Source organism: Phycodurus eques, chromosome 6 (genome assembly GCF_024500275.1).
Source record: "Phycodurus eques isolate BA_2022a chromosome 6, UOR_Pequ_1.1, whole genome shotgun sequence".
NCBI lineage: Eukaryota > Metazoa > Chordata > Actinopteri > Syngnathiformes > Syngnathidae > Phycodurus > Phycodurus eques.
In genome coordinates, this window is record NC_084530.1 from 23038569 (window position 1) to 23058316 (window position 19748).

The window sequence follows — 19748 nt, forward strand, 5'->3', positions numbered from 1 at the left end:
CTTATGCTCTTTTGGGTAAACCTTCAATGAGCTGTCCTTACCCTAAACTACAGCGACATCTAGTGAGTAAAAAACAGTACTAATGGATTGAAAAAAGTAGAATTAAAAAACATTCCGAAAAGGTTATTAGTGCTGAAATTATGTCCTATTATCCATTCGTGTGATCAAATGAAAATGGAGTCCCGGATTGACCCTTTTAGCCTGTTTCGGTCTGTCAAATGAAGTCATATGAGATGGGCGAGTCGCATTGAAAGTTTGTAAATGTCACTCACGTCTCATCAGAATGTGAGGAAACGCACAGTAAGTGTTTCCTCGAGCTTGCACCAGTTTAAGCAAGACAGAGTGCATCCTGCTGCGGTCTGTGCCTGCCTTCATCCTCTTTTTCACTTCCATCTGTTCCACAACTTCAGCTCGAGACTCAACAATACACATTATTCATATTTGTATTCTTGAATTCTTTTCACGCGCACCATGCTAGCATTTACTCCGTCCTTCATTACACTGGGTAAGTTTGTGTGCATTATAAAGCAACTTGACTCTGACAGGTTAGGAATGTTCGACAGAAAAGAAAAATGGTTATTGATGTAAATAATACTTTTCTTCTCTCGTTTTCTATTTTTATGCAGAGTATTTATATTCACATTTCCCCAATTGTATTTGATTCATTTATTTTAAAAGAACAGTGTAAGATTAAACATTGGTCAGTTAGACTATTAAGAGAACCCATAGTTTACATTAATGAATGGTTATTGATGTATATGGAATGCATTTCCTATTGAGATTTGTGTATTTTTTTTTTCTTGGGCATTTGTATTGACTTAATTTATTTCATTTACTGTGTTTTAAAGGGGCATGTGATCAGAGTAAACATACATTAGGTAAATTTAATGAGTATTCATAGCCTAAATACATTAAGTTACTGATGTAAAGACTATTTATTTTCCTCATTTATATTTTTAAGATTTTTTTATTTGATTAAAAAATATATTTTGCAATTTTGCTTTATTTTATTTATTTTATTTGGTTGTTTTTAAATTACTTTTTTGATCATTTCGTTGACTTTTATTGATCTAAATGCAATTTATATTCTTAATTATTATTATTTTTAAAACGATTTATGTCAATAGATTTTTTAAATATATTTTTCATTTTAAATTAATTTTCTCAATTATTTTAAAGTCCAGTCAAGACCATGCACAGTACACATCCCTTACCACTGAATGATTAAAATGCATTTTTTCTCATTCCTTAATTATTATGTCACCTTATTTTTTATATTATGATTTATTTCTCTCTTTATCTATATATATTTATATATTTTTCATTTCATTTATTTTATTAGATTGTTCTTATTATTTCAAAATATTTTGTCTCATTTACTTTGACGTGACAGACATTGGTAAATAAAACTAGTAATATCACCCATAGTTTGCATCCATGAACTTTTATGGCTGCATTGCCATTTTTTCCTATATATTAATCATTCTCTTATTTTTTTATTTGCATTTTTTTATTTATTTTAATATGATTAACATCATTAAATTAAACTACAGTAATACCGAACATCATTTACATCTGTTGATCAAAATGCTATTTTTTTCTTTTTTACCCCTTAGTTATTAACATTTTACATTTATATGATTGTACGTTTAATGATTTAAAAAAACGTATTTTCTCAAGTTATGTTGGGTTTTTTTCTCATTTACTTTAAAGTGACAAACATCCATTAATTTCCATCCATTGCACATGAATGAATGTGGTTGGATGTTTGCTGGCGGTCGGAGGGGCTGTAGGTGCAGAATGGCAGCCATGCTTTTGTGAGACTGCCCCCTGCAGGGCAGTTGTGGCTACACAAGTAGCTTACCATCACCAGGGTGCAACTGGAATGAACGACTGATTGTGCAATTATAGTGTCTTTGAGTGCCTTGAAAATCCCTATTATTATTATTATTATTAACATTTACTGATGCAAATGCAATTTTTTTTATTGATGTTTTAAATTGTTGCATTTTTTTTGTAGTGAGACAATACATTGCATTTCTGAAAACGGTGTGAAAAGGCCACGTTAATCTCGACTGTTTGCCTTCCCCCAGGCGTGGTTTTGGTCTCGTCTGTGGCGTCGCAAACGTCTCCAAGCTCTACGACAGACTCGGACCGACTAAACTTCACCAATGGTTTCTACTCTGAAACTATCGAAAACAGCAACAACACCATCATGAGTAGCACCATGAGCTACGCTAACACCAATGGTACCGCCACGCCCTGGACGGCTCAGGAAGGTACAGTATGCAAAACATCTAAAGCAGTGACTCTCGAACCTTTTGCACAAAGTACCGCCTAAAAAAAGACTCATCATCCTGAAAAACATTTTTAAAGGACAGTAGCATAGTAGGCCTAAGCGTTCTTCAAAACCGACTCCATGTTTTTCTCCCCTAAAGAGTCATTTCATATTATTGTAAGCCAGTAACAATATGCACACGAATATTACACTGTGCTTAAATATAGGACAATAAAACAGTACTTAAAAGAAGATTTCAATCAAATGTATCGTACACGAGTTCAAAAATATATACCTAAATAAGTTCTAAAACAGTTCTTCAAGATAGGCGACAATATAAATATTTGATCTTAGTGTATCAGTATTGTATTGTAAGAGATGATGCTGCAATATTGCCTCGCGTCGTGTACAAACTGCGATTTTTCATACAACGTTTTAATTATTTCCAAAATATCGTGTGGAATTCCAGTTATTAGGGTTTTAAGATGACAGTCAAGATATCAATATTTGATGCCTGCATATCGATACAGGATTGTACAGGATAACAATGGGATGAATCGCGATGTCAATATTTTTTCCCACCCCTGACATCGTGCGCGATACCGATTCAAACATATTTGTACAACTTTAGAGACATATTTTTTAAACGAAAATATGCAGTGTATTGAAAACAAACAAACAAAAGCTGCGTCATCAAAGGTGTATTTGCTAGTTGTTTGGCGAAAATATCGATAGCTGACGCCACTGTTTTGATACTGCATTGCAAGTGATAAAGATACGATATATTGCAAGATCAATATTTATTTTTGTGCATGACGGTCAGGTCATTTGAACCAAATTTGTTTGCGTCACTTTAGAGGCTTTTTAAAAATGTTTTCCCCGAAAATGTGGGTTGAACTCCAAATGACAGCAACTTTATACTTTTGACTTTATTGACGCAACTAATGGGATCTTCTTTATTCAGGTAACAAATCTGAAGGCACATCTTATGAGACCACACCTGCACCCATGACCACTTCCTACATCTACTCCACCAAAATGAAGGAAAATCAGAAGGACAAAAGTAAGGCATTTTCCACGTATATTAGTCACTCGGAACTAAAGTGGGCTAACTCCGTTTTGTCATTTTGAGGGAAATTGATTTAAAAATGTTCCGGCCGCTACCGAATGACTTTAGTGTAATAGTGGTCCAAGTCCAAACAACTGTCAAATCTATCAATATTTCATAAAATATCCATCCATATTCCATCCCGCTTATCCTCACCAGGGAGCCCATCCCAGCTAACTCTGCGCAAGAGGCGAGGTACACCCCGAACTGGTCGCCAGCCAATTGCAGATTTCATGATATATGATTTTTTTCTTTTTTTTGAACATTCACTTATACTAACATGCAGATGCACTGGATTGTGCCCATACTGTGTGTCTAAATTGGAACTAAACCTTATTTTAAACCAGTATTCATATTTTATATTTATTATGTATATTTATTTTATTCATAATTTTTGTTTCTCAAGAATAAATAAGGACTTTTCCGAGACCGACACGGAATTCCTCATAAGTAAAAAGCCAGACTGTTCAGAGTAGTCTTAAAAAAAAAAAGACAATCTTAAAAGGATAATATTGTATTTTTTGAGACAATAATAATTTTTTATTTTTTATTTTTTAGATAACAGGTAGAAACTGACGAGACTAACGTAATTTTTTTCTGAAAAAAAAAAGGGCTTTTTTCTAGAAGCAAAGTGGAATTTGTAGGCCAATAGTCTTCTTACAAAATTAAAATTAAAATCTTACAAGAAGCTCAATTGTATTTAAGGTTTAAATTGTATTTGAGATTAAAATATTAATTACAGTATCAGAATCGAGTTGTAATTTCTCAAGAAAAAATGAGGAATTTTATGAGACCGACACTGTAACTGTTATAGATTTTAAAAAAGTGGACTGTTTCGAATAAGATAAACAATAATGATAAAGGTTTTTTTTTTTCCCTTTAAAGACGATTTTACAAGGATAGTATCGTATGTTTGGAGAAAAATAAGTTGTAATCGTACAAGAAACAAGTCATTATTTTCTTTAGATAAAGGGCAGAAACTTAAGAGACTAATGTCATATTTTCTGAGGAAAAAAAGTTGGATCTTTACTAGGAAAGAAAATAATTGTTGTTTTTTTGCCAAAAGTCTGAATCTCACAAGAATAAAATCATATTCTGCATTCAAGAAAAACACTTTATTACTAAGTTTTGATTACAAGAATAAAAATGAATTTTTCCTCCTATAACAGTCCTAATTTTACGACAGACATAATTTTCAAGAAAAAAAAAGTTGGAATCTTACAAGGATAAAGTTGTACTTATTTTTAGAAAGAAAATGTAGTTTTAGGAGAATAAAGGAGTGTTTCTTTTCAAGAAAAAAAGTTGTAATATGAGGAAGATTAATTCATATCTTTGAAAGGAAAAAAAGTCCGAACTTTAAAAGAAAAATGTTGCAGTTTTTCAAGTAAAAAAGTTGAAGGTGATGAAGTCGTATTTTTTGTTCTTCAAGACTTACATCATATTTTTTTAAGAAAAAGAAAATTCAGAATCATACAAGAATAAAGTCAACTTTTTTTTAGATGGAGATACTCTTCAACTTTTGTGAGAAAAACATACTTTTACATCATTTTACAATAATTATGTAAAAAAAAGTTGTAATCGTACAAGAAAAAGTTATATTATATACATTTCCGGTATCTTTTTGGAACAGATACCACCACAGCAAAGCCTTACACTACGAAGCGCTACGAGAGCACTGGTGAGCGGCCTTTAGTTTTCTCTTGCATATTTTTTTTTTTATTTAATATGACGTCATTTATGAGTCTTGCCCTAAATGTTATTTATTTAAAAAACCTTATCTGTCCCTCCAAGCCATCATCATCCTCGTTTTGATCATCGTGGTAGCCATCGGATTTGGTATCGCTTGCTACATCTCGAAGAGGCGAGGAAGGGTTAGTAGCTACAAGAGGCGACAGTGGATATAAAAAGTCGACACAAATGCCAGGTTTTTGTGATATTAAAAAAAATGAGACCAAGATAAATCATACCAAAAAAACTAAGTGGAGAAAAATGTTGGAAAAAAACACATTATAAAAATTAAGCTTTTTTTTAATGTATTTATGCTTGTATTTATTTATTGAAAGTCAATCTTATGAGAACAAAGTTGTTGTTGTTGTTTTTAGAACAGGTTGTAATTTTATGACAACAGTTATTTATTTAGAAAAAACGTCAGAATTTTGCACTTTGAGCTCCTTGAAAAAGCGCTGTATTCTGTAAGTGTAATGCAGTTAATTGTATTTAATTTTCAAATGTTATGACAATAAAGTATTTTCTTTGCGAAAAAAAATTAATAATATTACAAGTATAACTCATAGAAAAGATGTAATATTACCAGAACAATGTTGTATTTTTTTAAGAAAAAAATATAATTCGACAACAAGAATTTAATATTTTTTGAGGAGGGAAAGGTTGCATCACATTAATAAAGCCTTATTTTTGGAGAAAATAAATCAGGATAATATGAGATTAAGTTGTATTTTCTTTTTTGGAAAGCCTTGTAATCTAATTACATTCAAGTCATTTTTTTTTCTAGTAAATAAATCCTAGTAATACAAGTATAAAGTTGTATTTTTAAGGATAAAATAACTGTAAAAGAAAGAGTACATTTTTCTTCAGAAAATAAATCATAATCTTACAGGAATAAAGTCCCTTTAAAAAAAAAAAAAAAAAAAAAAGTCACTTCAATAAAGAAAATCTAATTTTCACACAATTGTACATAACATAATCTTCCAAGACTTTTGCTGTGTTCTAGCGCTACGCTGTCGACTTCTCCACGAGGGCTGATGAAGCCAACATCCCTCTGAGCACCGGGGAACCCGTGTTAGCCAATGATGGCGCGCCACACAACGGTGGGTGTACACGCTCACTACATACTGTGGATATAAAAAGTCTACACACCCCTGCTTAAATGCAAGGTTTTGGTGATGACAAAAAAAAAAAATTAGACCAAGATAAACCATTTCCAAAAGTTTTCCACCATTAATGTGACCCACAGCCTGTACAACTCATTCTAAGAAAAAGTCAAATCAAACAAACTGAGATAATGTGATCACACAAGTGTGCACACCTTTTACAACTAGGCATGCAGCTGTGTTCTGAATTAACCAATCACATTCAAACGCATGTTAAATGCGAGTAAGCATACACCTGCTGACATTTAAAGTGTGACTAACCCAAAATAAAGTTCAGCTGTTCTATCCTACCTGTTACCCTTTCTAAAATATATATGTATATATGTATATATATATATATACATATATATTTATTCCCCAAATTGGAGTTGGTCACATTAGTAGTGGAGGACGTTTTAAAATCTCTCTTTTTTTTTATACCACAAAAACTTGGCATTTGAACAGGGGTGTGTAGACTTTTAATATCTACTATATATAAACGATATATTTACAAATTGCTATCACAATAATACGTTAACCATCCAGGTTTGCAGACGTTTGAAAGTGGAGAGAAGCGATCAAAAGAAGAAGAAAAAGAAGAAGCAGCAGCAAAATCTGTGGAGGAAGATGAGCCAAAAGGTAAGAGAACGACTTTTGTGATGAATTAACATCCTCTTTCTTAAGACTGACACCCAATAAAAAAACGGAAGTGCACTTTACTGTAAAAACAGCTCTATAAATAATAAAGTTGAAAGAGAAAGAGAAGGAACAGTCCCTCCTCTCACGGGAAACAAGTCATGAAACCATGAGGCGGACCGAGTGAACAAAATATTGATTGAGGATGAATAAAAATTGCTTTCTCAAACTAAAAAGCTTTACTGTAAATCAATTTGTTCCGTTACCTTCATCATGAAGTGAACTTTTAACGAAACAAAACTTTGATGAAAAAACATATTGGAAAAAACTGTGATCGACAAAACGTTGGCAAACGTAAAAACAAAGGTTTGATATTGTGCTTTTGATAAAGTGAAATTTTATATATATAAAGTTAGGAAGTGGCATTTTTGGCATTTTGACTTTAGTTGCATAATATTACTAATTATGAATTTGTATTTCAACTTTATTCTCACAATTAGCCGTAATATCATAAGCATTACCGTAAACCACATACTTTGACAAACAATAAATGTACTTTGACTACAAAAATATAACATCAGCCTCACAATATCAAGCTTGCATATCACCTTCCTCCACAAAATTGTTCAGAAACTCTGAAATGTAATAATTTATTGGAATAATCCGTTACCTCGAAATGACAGTGGCCCTAATCTCGGCTTTCCCTGCATTTAACGCCCCCACTCCCAGCCCCCCGGTCTCATAATGACATGTCCGCTTTACTTACCCACACATCCAACAGCTGCAGCATGTCTGAGCTGTTCAGTAATTAGACCACCCATTAGCGGCATACAGCCTTGGAATGTAACGGAGTACAAATACTTCATGACTGTACTCATGAAGAATTTTCACACACTACACGCATCTGTACTTGACTGCGTTATTTATATTTCTGGCAACTTTCACGATTACCCGACTACGTTTCCTAAATAAAATGCATTCTTTTACACCAGTACGTTTCCCCTCACAAGCTCCGTGACTACATAATAAAATCCGAAATTGTTTTTTGACATGACCTATACACATCAAGACACGCAATTTTGAAGTAAACTAAATTAATTGGAAAAAAATACAAATAAATAAAACTACTAATAAACTACTACTAATAATATTTTGACTTCCAATACCTACAGTTGATACAAAAAGTCTACACACCCCTGTTCAAATCATAGTTTTTTTATGATAAATCATTTCTAAATGTTTTTCAACATTAATTGACCTATGACATGTACTACTTCATTGAGAAAAATGAAATATTTTTGAGGTGTGAAGTAAACATAAACAACGGAGATGATATGGTTGCACAAGTGTGCACACCCTCTTATAAGTGGAATGTCACTGTCTTCAGAATTAACCAATCACATTCCAACTCATATTAATGGCAATCAGCACACAACTGCCACGATTTAAACTGCCTCTGATTAAACCCAAATAAAGTTCAAATGTTCTAGTAAGCTTTTCCTGATTTTTGATAATGAAGTACAGCAAATGTAAGATACTTTTTGACACTTTTAACCAGGTGACATTGTAAAAGACAATTTTAAACACTATTTTTTTTTTTTTTAGATATTTGTACTTTTGCTGAAGTAATGCTTTCAGGTACTTTATTCAAGAATGGCAGCACAAAAATGCAGAAGTTAGATTTTCTTTCCTGCTCAACCCTCCATTCTCCAGGTGCACGGGAAGCAATGAGAGAGCAATTTGTGTTTATTGTCCCCTCACAGCTGAAGCTGAGTCTGCATCTCCACCTGCAGACGATCTGCAGAACAAAGCCGAAGACGCCGAGCCAGTGAAATCCGACGAACCAGACCAACAAATCTCCCACGGGAGTCCGAAGAACGAGAACAATAGCAACAATGCCGACGTGGTGGAGAGGAAAGGTCGCATGTCTGATACTAATGGAACTGTCAAATCAAATGGTGAGAAACTGTCAAATCGCTTCAATCGCAAATCAACTTTCACCACCGAAATGAATTGAAAGGCCATTAATTTGTTCCACCCCCTCCTTGAGCCGTCACCTTATCGTGGTGGAGTGCTTTGTGTGTCCCAATGATCCTACGAGCTAAGTTGTCTGGGGCTTTATGCCCCTGGCAGGATCACCCATGCCAAGCAGGTCCAAGGTGGGGGACCAGACAAAGCACGGCTCCAAAGACCCCGATGATGAGAAAAATAATTATTATTGGATCGCGTTTTCCCTTGTCCAGACGTGGGTCACTGGGGCCCCCCTCTGGAGCCAGGCGTGGAGGTGGGGCTCGAAGGCGAGCGCCTGGTGGCCGGACCTGCACCCATGGAGCCCGGCCGGGCACATCCCGAAAGGGTAACGTGGGTCCCCCTTCCCATGGGCCCACCACCTGCGGGAGGGGCCTTAGGGGTCGGGTGCATTGTGAGCTGGGCAGTGACCGAAGGCAGGGACCTTGGCGATCCGATCCCCGGCTACAGAAGCTGGCTCTAGGCACGTGGAACGTCACCTCTCTGGCAGGGAAGGAGGTCGAGAGGTTCCGACTAGATATAGTCGGGCTCGCCTCCACACACAGCTTGGGCTCTGGTACCAGTCCTCTCGAGAGGGGTTGGACTCTCTTCCACTCTGAAGTTGCCAAATATTGCCCGCTGGCTCGGCGCCCGTACGTTGGGGTTCACCCCAGTGGACGAGAGGGTAGCCTCCCTCCGCCTTCGGGTGGTGGGACGGGTCCTGGCTGTTGTTTGTGCCTATGCACCAAACAGCAGTTCAGAGTACACACCCTTTTTGGAGTACTTGGAGCGGGTGCTGGAGAGCGCTCCCGCTGGGGACTCCATCGTTCTGCTGGGGGACTTCAATGCTCACGTGGGCAATGACAGTGAGACCTGGAGGTGTGTAATTGGGAGGAACGGCCCCCCTGATCAGAACCCAAGTGGTGTTCTCTTATTGGACTTCTGTGCTCACCACGGATTGGTCATATCGAACACCATGTTTAAGCATAAGGGTGTCCACACGGGCACTTGGCACCAGGACACCCTCGGTCGCAGTTCGATGATTGACTTTGCGGTCGTGTCATCGGACTTGCGGCCGCATGTCTTGGACACTCGGGTGAAGAGAGGCGCGGAGCTGTCAACTGATCATCACCTGGTGGTGAGTTGGCTGCAATGGTGGGGGAAGATGTCGGTCCAATCTGGCAGGCCCAAACGTATTTCCCCTGTCAATTAGATATGGTACCCTTTTTTTCGATAGCTTGGCACAACGAGAAAAAACAAACAAACTTGCACACAAAATAATTTCGTAGTGCTCGTGATTTGAATAAAAAAAGTTTTCATGCCATGAAAACAACATGTTCCCATGGCTTTGCTAACGTTGTGAACTGACTGAAAAAAAAAGATGAATTAGCTAATGATGACAACTGAAAACAATGACAGTATGACCTAAAAAAATCTACTTAAGTACAGTAGCAAAGTATTTGTACTTGTTACTGTACTTGTACTATACTTATTTGTTGTTACTGTAACAAAGTATTTGTAATTTGTTACTTTCCAGCACTGCAATTGGTCACCATGCAGCAACATGACGTTATAATGTTATTCACCATAGTTCCTCTTTAGCAACTTATCAAGTTTCATCACTCATTTTTGGGTCAATGTTGCAATATTTTCCACATAAGACAATGTTGTTGAGTAAACTTGAAGGCATTTTTCAAGTTCATGAAATACAGTACATAGCACTGTTTAGCAGCTTTATTTTAAAATTATGTAAGGTTCCCTCGCATATTAATGATTCGCTACTCACAGATTCACCAAGTCACAGATTTATTTTTTTAACCTGTTGTTTTTAATCTGTTGTTTTTTTGCTCATATAAAAGTATTGCTTTGGTGCCATCTTGAGGCATCTTGGTGCCAAGAAACTATGTTGAAGTTAGTTGAGGAGCTTAATGTATTGCTTTGCCACCACCTGTAGGCAATTATAAACCTTTTGGAGGGGCGTCAATTACTTACGCATTTTCACTGTAGGGAGGGAACACTGTATTACATATTGTAATAGTATGTAACATTACGACTTAATTATTAGAAGAATAATGATGAACTATTATGACAATGAGGTCAGTTTATAAGATGGGAAGGAGCGTAATTTTCCAAAATCAGAGTACCTTTTCTGAAGGGCCCCACCTAAAAAAAGGTTACATTAAGAGAAAATCTATGTCATGAGAATCAAGAAAAGAAATACAAGAAAAAAAAAGTCTGAATAGTAAGAGAAATAAAATTACATGAATAAAGTTGTTTTGAGGTGTCCAAATTCCTACACAAACGCAATTTACATGTGTTAACGTGTTGTAATGACAATTATGAAAAAAAGTCAAAGAAATATCATAATAGAATAGCAAAATGGACAGTAATTCACGACAACGTTGTTGTGTATGACTTATTTGGAATATTTCTCTTTATTTCAAATCGCTTATGACCCAAAATTCACAATAATTCCACGATTACTGGCGAACCCTGCTGGCTAGCTTTACCTCACATTACAATATATTGTCTTACTTTAGACATTATATATTTTAGAGTTGGTTCATGGTAAGTGAGGTATTGATGGGATGAGCAAGCAACTTTGTTTGTTAGTTGTTTTTTATTAGTTCGTTTGTTAAGTTTTTTTTGTGAACTCGCCCCTTTGTTAGTCAGTCCGTCAGTCAGTTACTTTCGTCGCTGGCCAATTGAACTGTCGGTAGGATGTACTGTAAGCACCCCAATTGTCACACTGGTTAACCTTGTGTTTGTTTGTCATTGAAGCAGATTTCAAATCGCCTGCCATCTTTTGGGAGATTTCACTCGACGGCCAGGTGTGAGAAATTACCCCACCCACCCCCAGTCGCTGTGCTGATCTTCATAAAACACGGTATGCCACACCGCAGCTGACGTCTGGCCAGCTCAGCAAGTAGTAACAGGAGATTGGTGTGCAGAAATCCAGAGTCAACTTAAAACCACTGGACCCGAGTGTGGCCCCAAACGTCCACAAATGACATATCAGATGCAGAAATAAACCAAACCAATCAATCTTTCAGCAATACCTTTATATTGGCTTTTTATTGGCTATACGCAAAGTTTGAATGCATTTACAGGCTGTCAAAGCAACAGGTGGTGCTATAAATCATAACTGTATTCCTGTTTTAAGTCAATTAGAAGCCTGATGTTGGCGAACCCAAATTCTCCAACAAGAGCCAACCCTACCCTAACCATAAACTCTTAACCCTAATCCTAATTCTACTTTTCACCATCACTATCTGGATAGCTGCTTACTTGCTAACACACCATAACAACCGGTAATTGTAATGGTGAGGTGACTTGCTTTTTTTTTTTTTTTTTTTCTATGCATATTTGAGTGCCAAATTAAACCACACCTCAAAAGACTGCCATCTGCAAACTCTGTTTGGTTCTTGACTATTATGTTGTAAATTGTATGTTAATATGGGCCCTTGGCTTTCTCTAACGACTTCAGTTCATCATTAATGAATGCTGTCTGTTTCTGTGTTTAGCAAGCTTTCCAATGATACCAAACTTTTTAAAAAAACGTTTGGTATTTTTACTTACATAACTTTCTACCAAACTTATGTAAGTTTGAAACTCGGATTTCACAAAAAAAAAAAAAAAAAAAAGGTCACACCTAAAATCTCGACCCCCATTGTCTTTGTAGTATGACGCTGGCCAGAAATGAGTACATTTTCAAAGATTTTAAAGAGTCATCTTTCTTATTATTTGTCACAGGAAAATTATATTTTGGGAATATCCTTTAAAAGATCTCTCTGATAATGCTGGTTTCATGTAAATTATCGATACATCCATTTTATGTACCGCTTATCCTCACTAGGGTCGCAACTGTGCTGGAGCCTGTCCCAGCTGACTCTGGACGAGCGGCGGGGTACACCCTCAACTGGTCGCCATCCAATCACGGGGCACATATAAACAAACAACCATTCGCACTCACATTCACACCTACGGGCAGTTTAGAGCTTTAAATTCACGTGGGAGGATGTGGGAGGAAACCGGAGTACACAGAGAAAACCCACGCAGGCACAGGGAGAACATGCAAACTCCACACAGGCAAGGCCGGATTCTAACCCAGGTCCTCAAAACTGTGAGGCGTGGCGCTAAATTATCTAATGTGACTGGCATAGGCGTAACTTCCCCTCTCGCAAACGTCGCCAACTTTGAATACCGCTGTTGAAAAAGGAGTTGACAGGACATAGAACCTGCTACTGCAGCACCCAAAAAGTCACAGGTGTGACGTGAATAGCTACCTTCTCTTTTAACGATTGCCCAGTTTTGTTTAATGTGTTTTTGTGTTTTTTTTCCCTACAATTTAACAGTTTGCGGTGGGAAAGGGGAGAGAACGACCAGCTGTTCCCTCTCGAGGGGAGGGCGCTTCCCAACTGTCCTTCCCAGCTGTGCTACATCATTAGTCGCTAGTCTGTTACTGTTTTATACGCTACAATAACATTTGTTTGCTATCGAGTGAGCAGTAAAAACAGAGATCCTTGTCCTGTCTGCACACCAACAAAAAAGAACCACCCTCTCCAAGTAAAGCCCATCCACAAAAGAAACCATTTTGTCTGTGGGAGTCCAGCCTTGGACGAGCCGTCAAACATGAAAGCCTGGCGATGCTGACGGGAAAATAACATGCTGCGCTTCCCTGCTTGCCTAATTATGCTGCTGTAGTTTATGACTTGTCAGCGAACAAGCATTACTCGACAGCGCCCCGATGACGTATGGCCTTTCAACTTTGCCTCTCTTTTCTTTTTTTTTTGTCCGGCTTCCAAAACCAGGTGGGAAAAAGTGAGGAGGTCACTTTTTTTGCTTATTCCACAAATGATTCGACATGTTCCCTCACGGACTCATAATGACGATTTCGGAATGTATTATGTAATTTCTCCGAAGACAAATCGCTAGATTGTTGACTTAGCATTTGCTAAAATGCTAAAATATGCGATTCTACTGTAGTCTCAAACGTGACATATTTTACATATATATTTGTGTAAAGCACAAATATGTGGTTATCTCCTAAATAAGGATCTATGGTTTTCATCGACTTTTTTAAAGAACTCATCTGGGGGTTATGTTCATTCAAAATTAACAAAAGTAATCAAAATGGATTACTTTCGCAAAGTAATCGAAATAGTTCCACTACTATTAGATTTTCAACAGGGTAACTTGTAATTGTAACTGTATTTCCAAAGTAATCTTCTCATCACTGGTACATTCTCCTGACTTCGATTCAGGCAGCGTAGGTTCCGTTCCCACGGTGACGGTGTGCATGTGAGAGTGAATGGTTGTCTGTCCCTCTGTGTGCCCTGCGACTGACTGGCGACCAGTCCGCAATGTATTCCGCCGTTCGCCCGAAGTCAACTGGGATAGGCTCCAGCTCCTCGTGACCCTGAACAGGATAAACAGCATAGAAAATAGATGGGTGGATGAAGTGATGTGTACTGTTAGCAAGTTGCCGTAGCTATGCTAGGTAGACATGCTGGTGTCTAGTCTTATGGTGTGTTCACACTGGATGCAATATTAACTATTATTGCGATGTGATTACATACAAAGTCAATGCAAATGCACAAATAGGTGCAAATTCGTGCCAGGTGACACGAAAGATGCGTTTGGCGCGGCGCGAGTGGGGCGAACCCGTGAAAATTCGCTTCTTCGCCGAAGTTGGAAAACTCCAACTTTATATTATGATCGCAAGTCACATTAGCTACTTTGGTGTGTGAAGTGTAATGCTGTGTGAGCAAATTAGCTACTCAGTCAGTGAAGGATAATGTTGTGTTAAAAAGTCATGTTAACAATATTAGCTACTTTGTGGGTGATACTTGCTCCTTGGAGTGCGAAGGCTAATGTTGACATAGACCTGATCCACACAGTTTCTCTGTTACAGACCCCACACATGTAGATAAAAAAAAAATTAAAAAAATCACATTCAGACTTATGGTCGTAAATATTGAACACGTTTAATATTTAAGAGTGTCAGCCCAACCCGTTTCGGACCCTATTATTGGAACAAATTCACTTTGACCACACTTCGGACCACAGGAAAATCACATAAGACATAACATAGTCTGGCATTTGTCATCCTTGGTCAAGAAGGGACAAAATAAAAACATCACAAAAAAGCCCCATTATCATTATGTGTGTACAGGTCCTTAGACAGTCGAGTTAGCAACTTTAGGTAATCGATGGATAAGCTAATGTTGTGTAAACAAGTTCCGTTAGCAACTTTAGCTACACAGGTAAAGTAGTTCAATGTCGTGTTAGCAAGTCACAGTAGCTACTCGGTAGGTGAAGCCTAACGTAAGTAAAAAGCCTTAAGAGTTTTTTCAAATATTTTTGAAAATACAATTTTTAAATGCAGGACTTTAGTGTTAGGACTATATATTAATTTAAACAACTGAAACATGTATGCGATTGACTTGCTCTTGTTTGAATCCCTAATAACAACATATTAATAAAGGCAACTTAAATTGGGACAAATCCTGAACCAACGCCTATCAAGGGAATCTTCCGATTTAAAGGCCCTTCTCGCTAATACACGTAAATCTCATCAGTGGCGGTGTGGTAGGATTATGTCAGATAGCCTCTTGCTCAAACAGCTGTTTCTACGTGGAGGTCAAAGTTCACGGCAGAGGCCACATAAACTTGGACAAAGCAGAAGTTCCAAGTGGGCTAAAAGCAGGTGACGGCTGTGGGACAGGATACATGGCTGCATTGCTTTCATTGTTCACTCACTCACTATTTCTTTCTTTCTTTTTCCAGATTAAGAGACAAATGACTTCAGAAACGAAGAAATGTATTTGTGGTAATAATTAATCCAAGGTAGCTAAAAAGTTAAATATTTGAAAGTGTTATTAATGACTCACTTAACATCAGTGTCCGTTTTACGCTTTTTCATAAATGTATGAAACAGTGTAGTAATAGTAACACATGACATTGTAACATGTAAAAAAAAACGATTAAAAATGCATTTTTTTTTGTATAATATTATTTTGCTGACTTTCTGTCAGATATTCCAAAAGGGAGGTTATACAATATTAATTTTGTTTGCTTATTGTCATTATTGTTATAATGTTTTGGTTTTAATTGTTTATCTGGAATTGGTTTTATTTCCTAAAGTTTGGTTCTTATCTGTGTACAGCACTTTGTTTTCATCTGTATTTGTATTTGCAGTGCTTTATAAATAAAGTTGAGTTTAGTTAAGTTATAATGCTGTACAGTATTTGTCGCTGTCCAATAAAAAACATGAAACTCAAACATTTTTGTTCTAATCCAAAAAAACAACAAAAATGCTTTTCTGGTGTTTTGGTTGGGGGGGGGGGGGGGAAAGTATTGGGTATTGGGGATACATGCTTTTGGGATTTTGCATATTGCTGTCCAATGGAAAGCGTGTATCTCAAGGGTTTTTTTTGTTTTGTTTTGTTGCTTAGCTGAAAAACAATGGAATTCAAATTTGAGCTACATTATCTTTATTGGACTTTGTTCATTTGCTGTAAGGTGTTTCCCATTGGGATGGAATACTACGTTGCTAACATTTGCTTAGCAGTATCTAGCATTTTTTTGTTAGTGTTTTTCGGTCGTAACAAAATCAGCATTTCAATTTCGATGTGCTGTTGTACCTTAACATTCACTGTAAGGTGTTTCTGAGTTGAATTAGCACATAAGATGTGTTGCTAACCTTTGATTAGCCAATGTACCAGAAAATGTATTTGTACCAAGTGGGTTTTTTTTGTGGTAAAAATCATCAAAATTTCAATTTGAATGTGTTGTACCTGTAGTATTTGTAGTAATGTGTTTCCAAGTTGGCTAGCGTGTTAGCGATGTTAACATTTGTTTAGCTCTACACAATGTACTAGCTAAGCTATTAACTGACAGCGTGGTTGTTTTTAGGAGAGTAATCAAGTCATCATATCAATGTGTTGTTGTGTCAAAACAATTGCAATATGGTGTTTCCCAGTGAGTTAGCATGTTACCTATGTTGCTAAAAAAATTTAGCCAATGTATTAGTTCAGGTATTCAGATGGTGAAAAATCCGGAGGTGCTCAGCGCACTTTTCTGCGGGATTTTGTATCATCTTTCCCGTTCACAGTGTTACGTTTCCCAGCATTTGGTTGCGGTCCAATGGTTAAAAGGAGCCTGTTTCCATGGGCCAGGGTCTATATCAATCCGCCCGCGGGATGCTTGAAGTGGCCGTCGAGCAGGTGAAAATTTGGAGGTGCGCTCGAGACGGAAGTAGTCGACCGCAGTCATGGCAGGCCCGCATTCGAAGTGGAACCCAAAACTCTTCTTCCTCCGCATTCAAACATCTCCGGTCTCAGTCGCCATCGCTATTTATACGCCATGTGTATCGACAGGACGGATGTTTAGCATGCGAGCACTCACAGTAAAGCTATCTTTTCAGTAGTTCATCGAGGGCGAACAATCTCTGCATGTTTATTTACACATAACAGTGCACTATTGCAATTTTTCTTTTTTCAAGGTGTGTCTGGGGTGAACATAACCCAGGGGGTGCTCAAACTGCCTCTAGGGCGTGTGAGATTAAAATGTTTTGTGGTGGTCTGGTATAATAATAACGTGGGGGAGAGGGGGTGTGCCAACTCTGCAGGATGTTGACAGGAGCGCGCTTTATAGTCGTAATGTATCATATCTGATTTTCAGATAATCACTGTAGTGTGACTAATTGATTGATGTGCGGAAAAACATTGTAATATTCAATATTTGCATATTTTTGCAAATGTTGTTAATATTTTGTCCTGTTTACACCGTATTTGCATGATTCAAAACTTCATTTGCTGTATACAGGCTTAGATTTCTGTATGTGGAGGAGACAACTGTCACGATGTTAACCGGGGTGCGTTTCATTTACATAATAAGTATTGTATCAGATTTTCACATTAAACACTGTATCGTGATATTGTCATTGCTAAAATATCGTCATAATATCTTAAATTATTTTGTAGTGTTTTCATTACTAAACATGATGACTTAACTGACTATATGGAGGGCTAGGTTTGTCTGTTCACCAACTCTGTCGGGATGTTGACGGGGATACGTTTCAGATATCGTGAAGTTCCTATAATGGCTAACACGTCCACTGACAGAATAACACGGCCCAAACCACTGTGATTTACAATATTCCCACGCCAACGACATATTCGCCACGCACCTTTTACCCACCACTATACACATCTGCACAGCTGGACCCGAGCGTCTCGTCCGAGATACTTGATGGAGATAAGACGAGCGGTCGTGCTCAGAATGCCGAAAATGACGGGCAAAACTTCTTTTTGGTCTTTTCATTTTATGTATTTTATATGTTTTTATATAGTGATTATTTTATATATTTTTTTATTATTGTTTATCTCATAGCTTAAAGAAAGATTTCCCAAAATCTTTCATTTCCCAATTTTTTTATTAGGCTCCTCTAGGGTCCCATACTTATAAAACACAGTGTGTCATCATATTGTCGACATTTAAGACCTAAATGTCCACATTCTTTTAATTAAAGTGAATTTTTGTCTCGACTATAACTGGACATGACACACGAAAATGGCAGAATACTTGATGTTTTGTTAAGAAATGTTTTGAATTAATAAAAAAAAAATAATAATAAAATAAACTGCGCCTAAAAAAAAATATATTCTATTTTTATCATTTAAAAAAAAGCTACAGTTGGTAAGAAGGGTTTATTCTTTTGTTGTTAAAGTGAAATTTTATTTGGAATATAGATAGCACTGACACATAAAATAAAACAAATGTAACTTATTCTAATAAATTATTTTTAGAATCTAAAATAATATAGTTAGTTGGAATGTTTTAGTTATTTTTAATTAAATTAAATTTTTATATGGAATACTTATAGCTGCAAATGACAAGAAAGTGTCAGAAGAATCAATGTTTTGTTTAGAAAAAAGTAAGATAAAGATTAGATTACAAATTGAAGAAATATGTAGAAAAACTATATTTTTATAATTTTGAAAATTATGTTTGGTAAGAACAGGCTCCAGCACGCCCGCGACCCGAGTGAGGAGAAGCGGCTCAGAAAATGGATGGATGGATGGATGGATGTTTGGTAAGAATGCTTTATTTTTTCCTTTAAAGTTATTTTTTTATCTGGACTATAGCTGCAAATTACTTTAAGAAACAAAATAAAAAGTAAAAAAAAAAACATTTCAATTAATAAAAAAATGTCTGTTTTAATTCTAGAAAAATCCCCTGAATTTTCCTATAATTTAAACAATTATAATTGGTCAGCATGCTTAAAATGCACGACATATTACATGGATCTTTTGAATGGTGCAAAATTAACTTTGATTTTCCTATAATACACCTCTGTCACCACGATGTGAATGTAAGTGAAATCTTGGAGTGAGCGAGTATAAATAAAACGCTTGGTGTGTTTGTTTCTATAGTTACACCCCCACCCTACCAGGCTTTTATTTCCATCCGGTCAAGTGAGGAGGCCGAGAGATTTATTTTAGAAAAGCGCGATACAGAATGCGTGCGGCATGTCAGCTATTTGCCCCATGATTTAGGCCTCCTTTGCAACAGCATTGCCCCAGTAGCGGGCTTATTACGCGTTTTTTTACATATTTATTTCATGTTCATAACATTTAGCTCAATTTGCACTGTAAACTTAAATGTGTCCTATAATAAACACTGCTGAACGTCAAAGAACAGCGTGAAACTCTCAAGCACATCACAACCTCAAAGTTTGTCCGTACAAGGTGACCTGGTATTTTTATCTGAACATGACCTTATGCACCATATTGAATTCACACATATGAACTCAACAGACAAGCAGAAGCTAAGGCTAATCTGT

The 19748-nt window shown here is 36.7% G+C and overlaps 1 protein-coding gene across 2 annotated transcripts; it reads left to right on the forward strand.

The window, feature by feature from the left end:
* Positions 1 to 366: 366 nt before the first annotated feature.
* si:dkey-27h10.2 (uncharacterized) lies at positions 367 to 16154 on the forward strand. 2 transcript variants are annotated; one of them, XM_061679640.1, is made up of 10 exons: positions 367 to 505; positions 2094 to 2279; positions 3243 to 3341; positions 5017 to 5064; positions 5178 to 5257; positions 6118 to 6214; positions 6803 to 6895; positions 8656 to 8850; positions 11681 to 11786; positions 15689 to 16154. In XM_061679640.1, exons 1-9 carry the CDS (start codon positions 472 to 474, stop codon positions 11734 to 11736), a joined length of 888 nt encoding a protein of 295 aa, XP_061535624.1. In that variant the 5' UTR covers positions 367 to 471; the 3' UTR covers positions 11737 to 11786; positions 15689 to 16154. The 2 variants fall into 2 exon arrangements, with proteins under 2 accessions (XP_061535624.1, XP_061535625.1); XM_061679641.1 differs by having other exon boundaries at positions 11684 to 11786.
* Positions 16155 to 19748: the final 3594 nt, after the last annotated feature.

Excerpts from the sequence above, each read along its gene's own strand:
- si:dkey-27h10.2 (XM_061679640.1), top strand. The coding sequence starts at position 472 with ATGCTAGCATTTACTCCGTCCTTCATTACACTGG. Across the intron at positions 506-2,093 it reads TCCGTCCTTCATTACACTGG|GCGTGGTTTTGGTCTCGTCT; the intron begins GTAAGTTTGTGT and ends GCCTTCCCCCAG. Across the intron at positions 2,280-3,242 it reads GCCCTGGACGGCTCAGGAAG|GTAACAAATCTGAAGGCACA; the intron begins GTACAGTATGCA and ends TTCTTTATTCAG.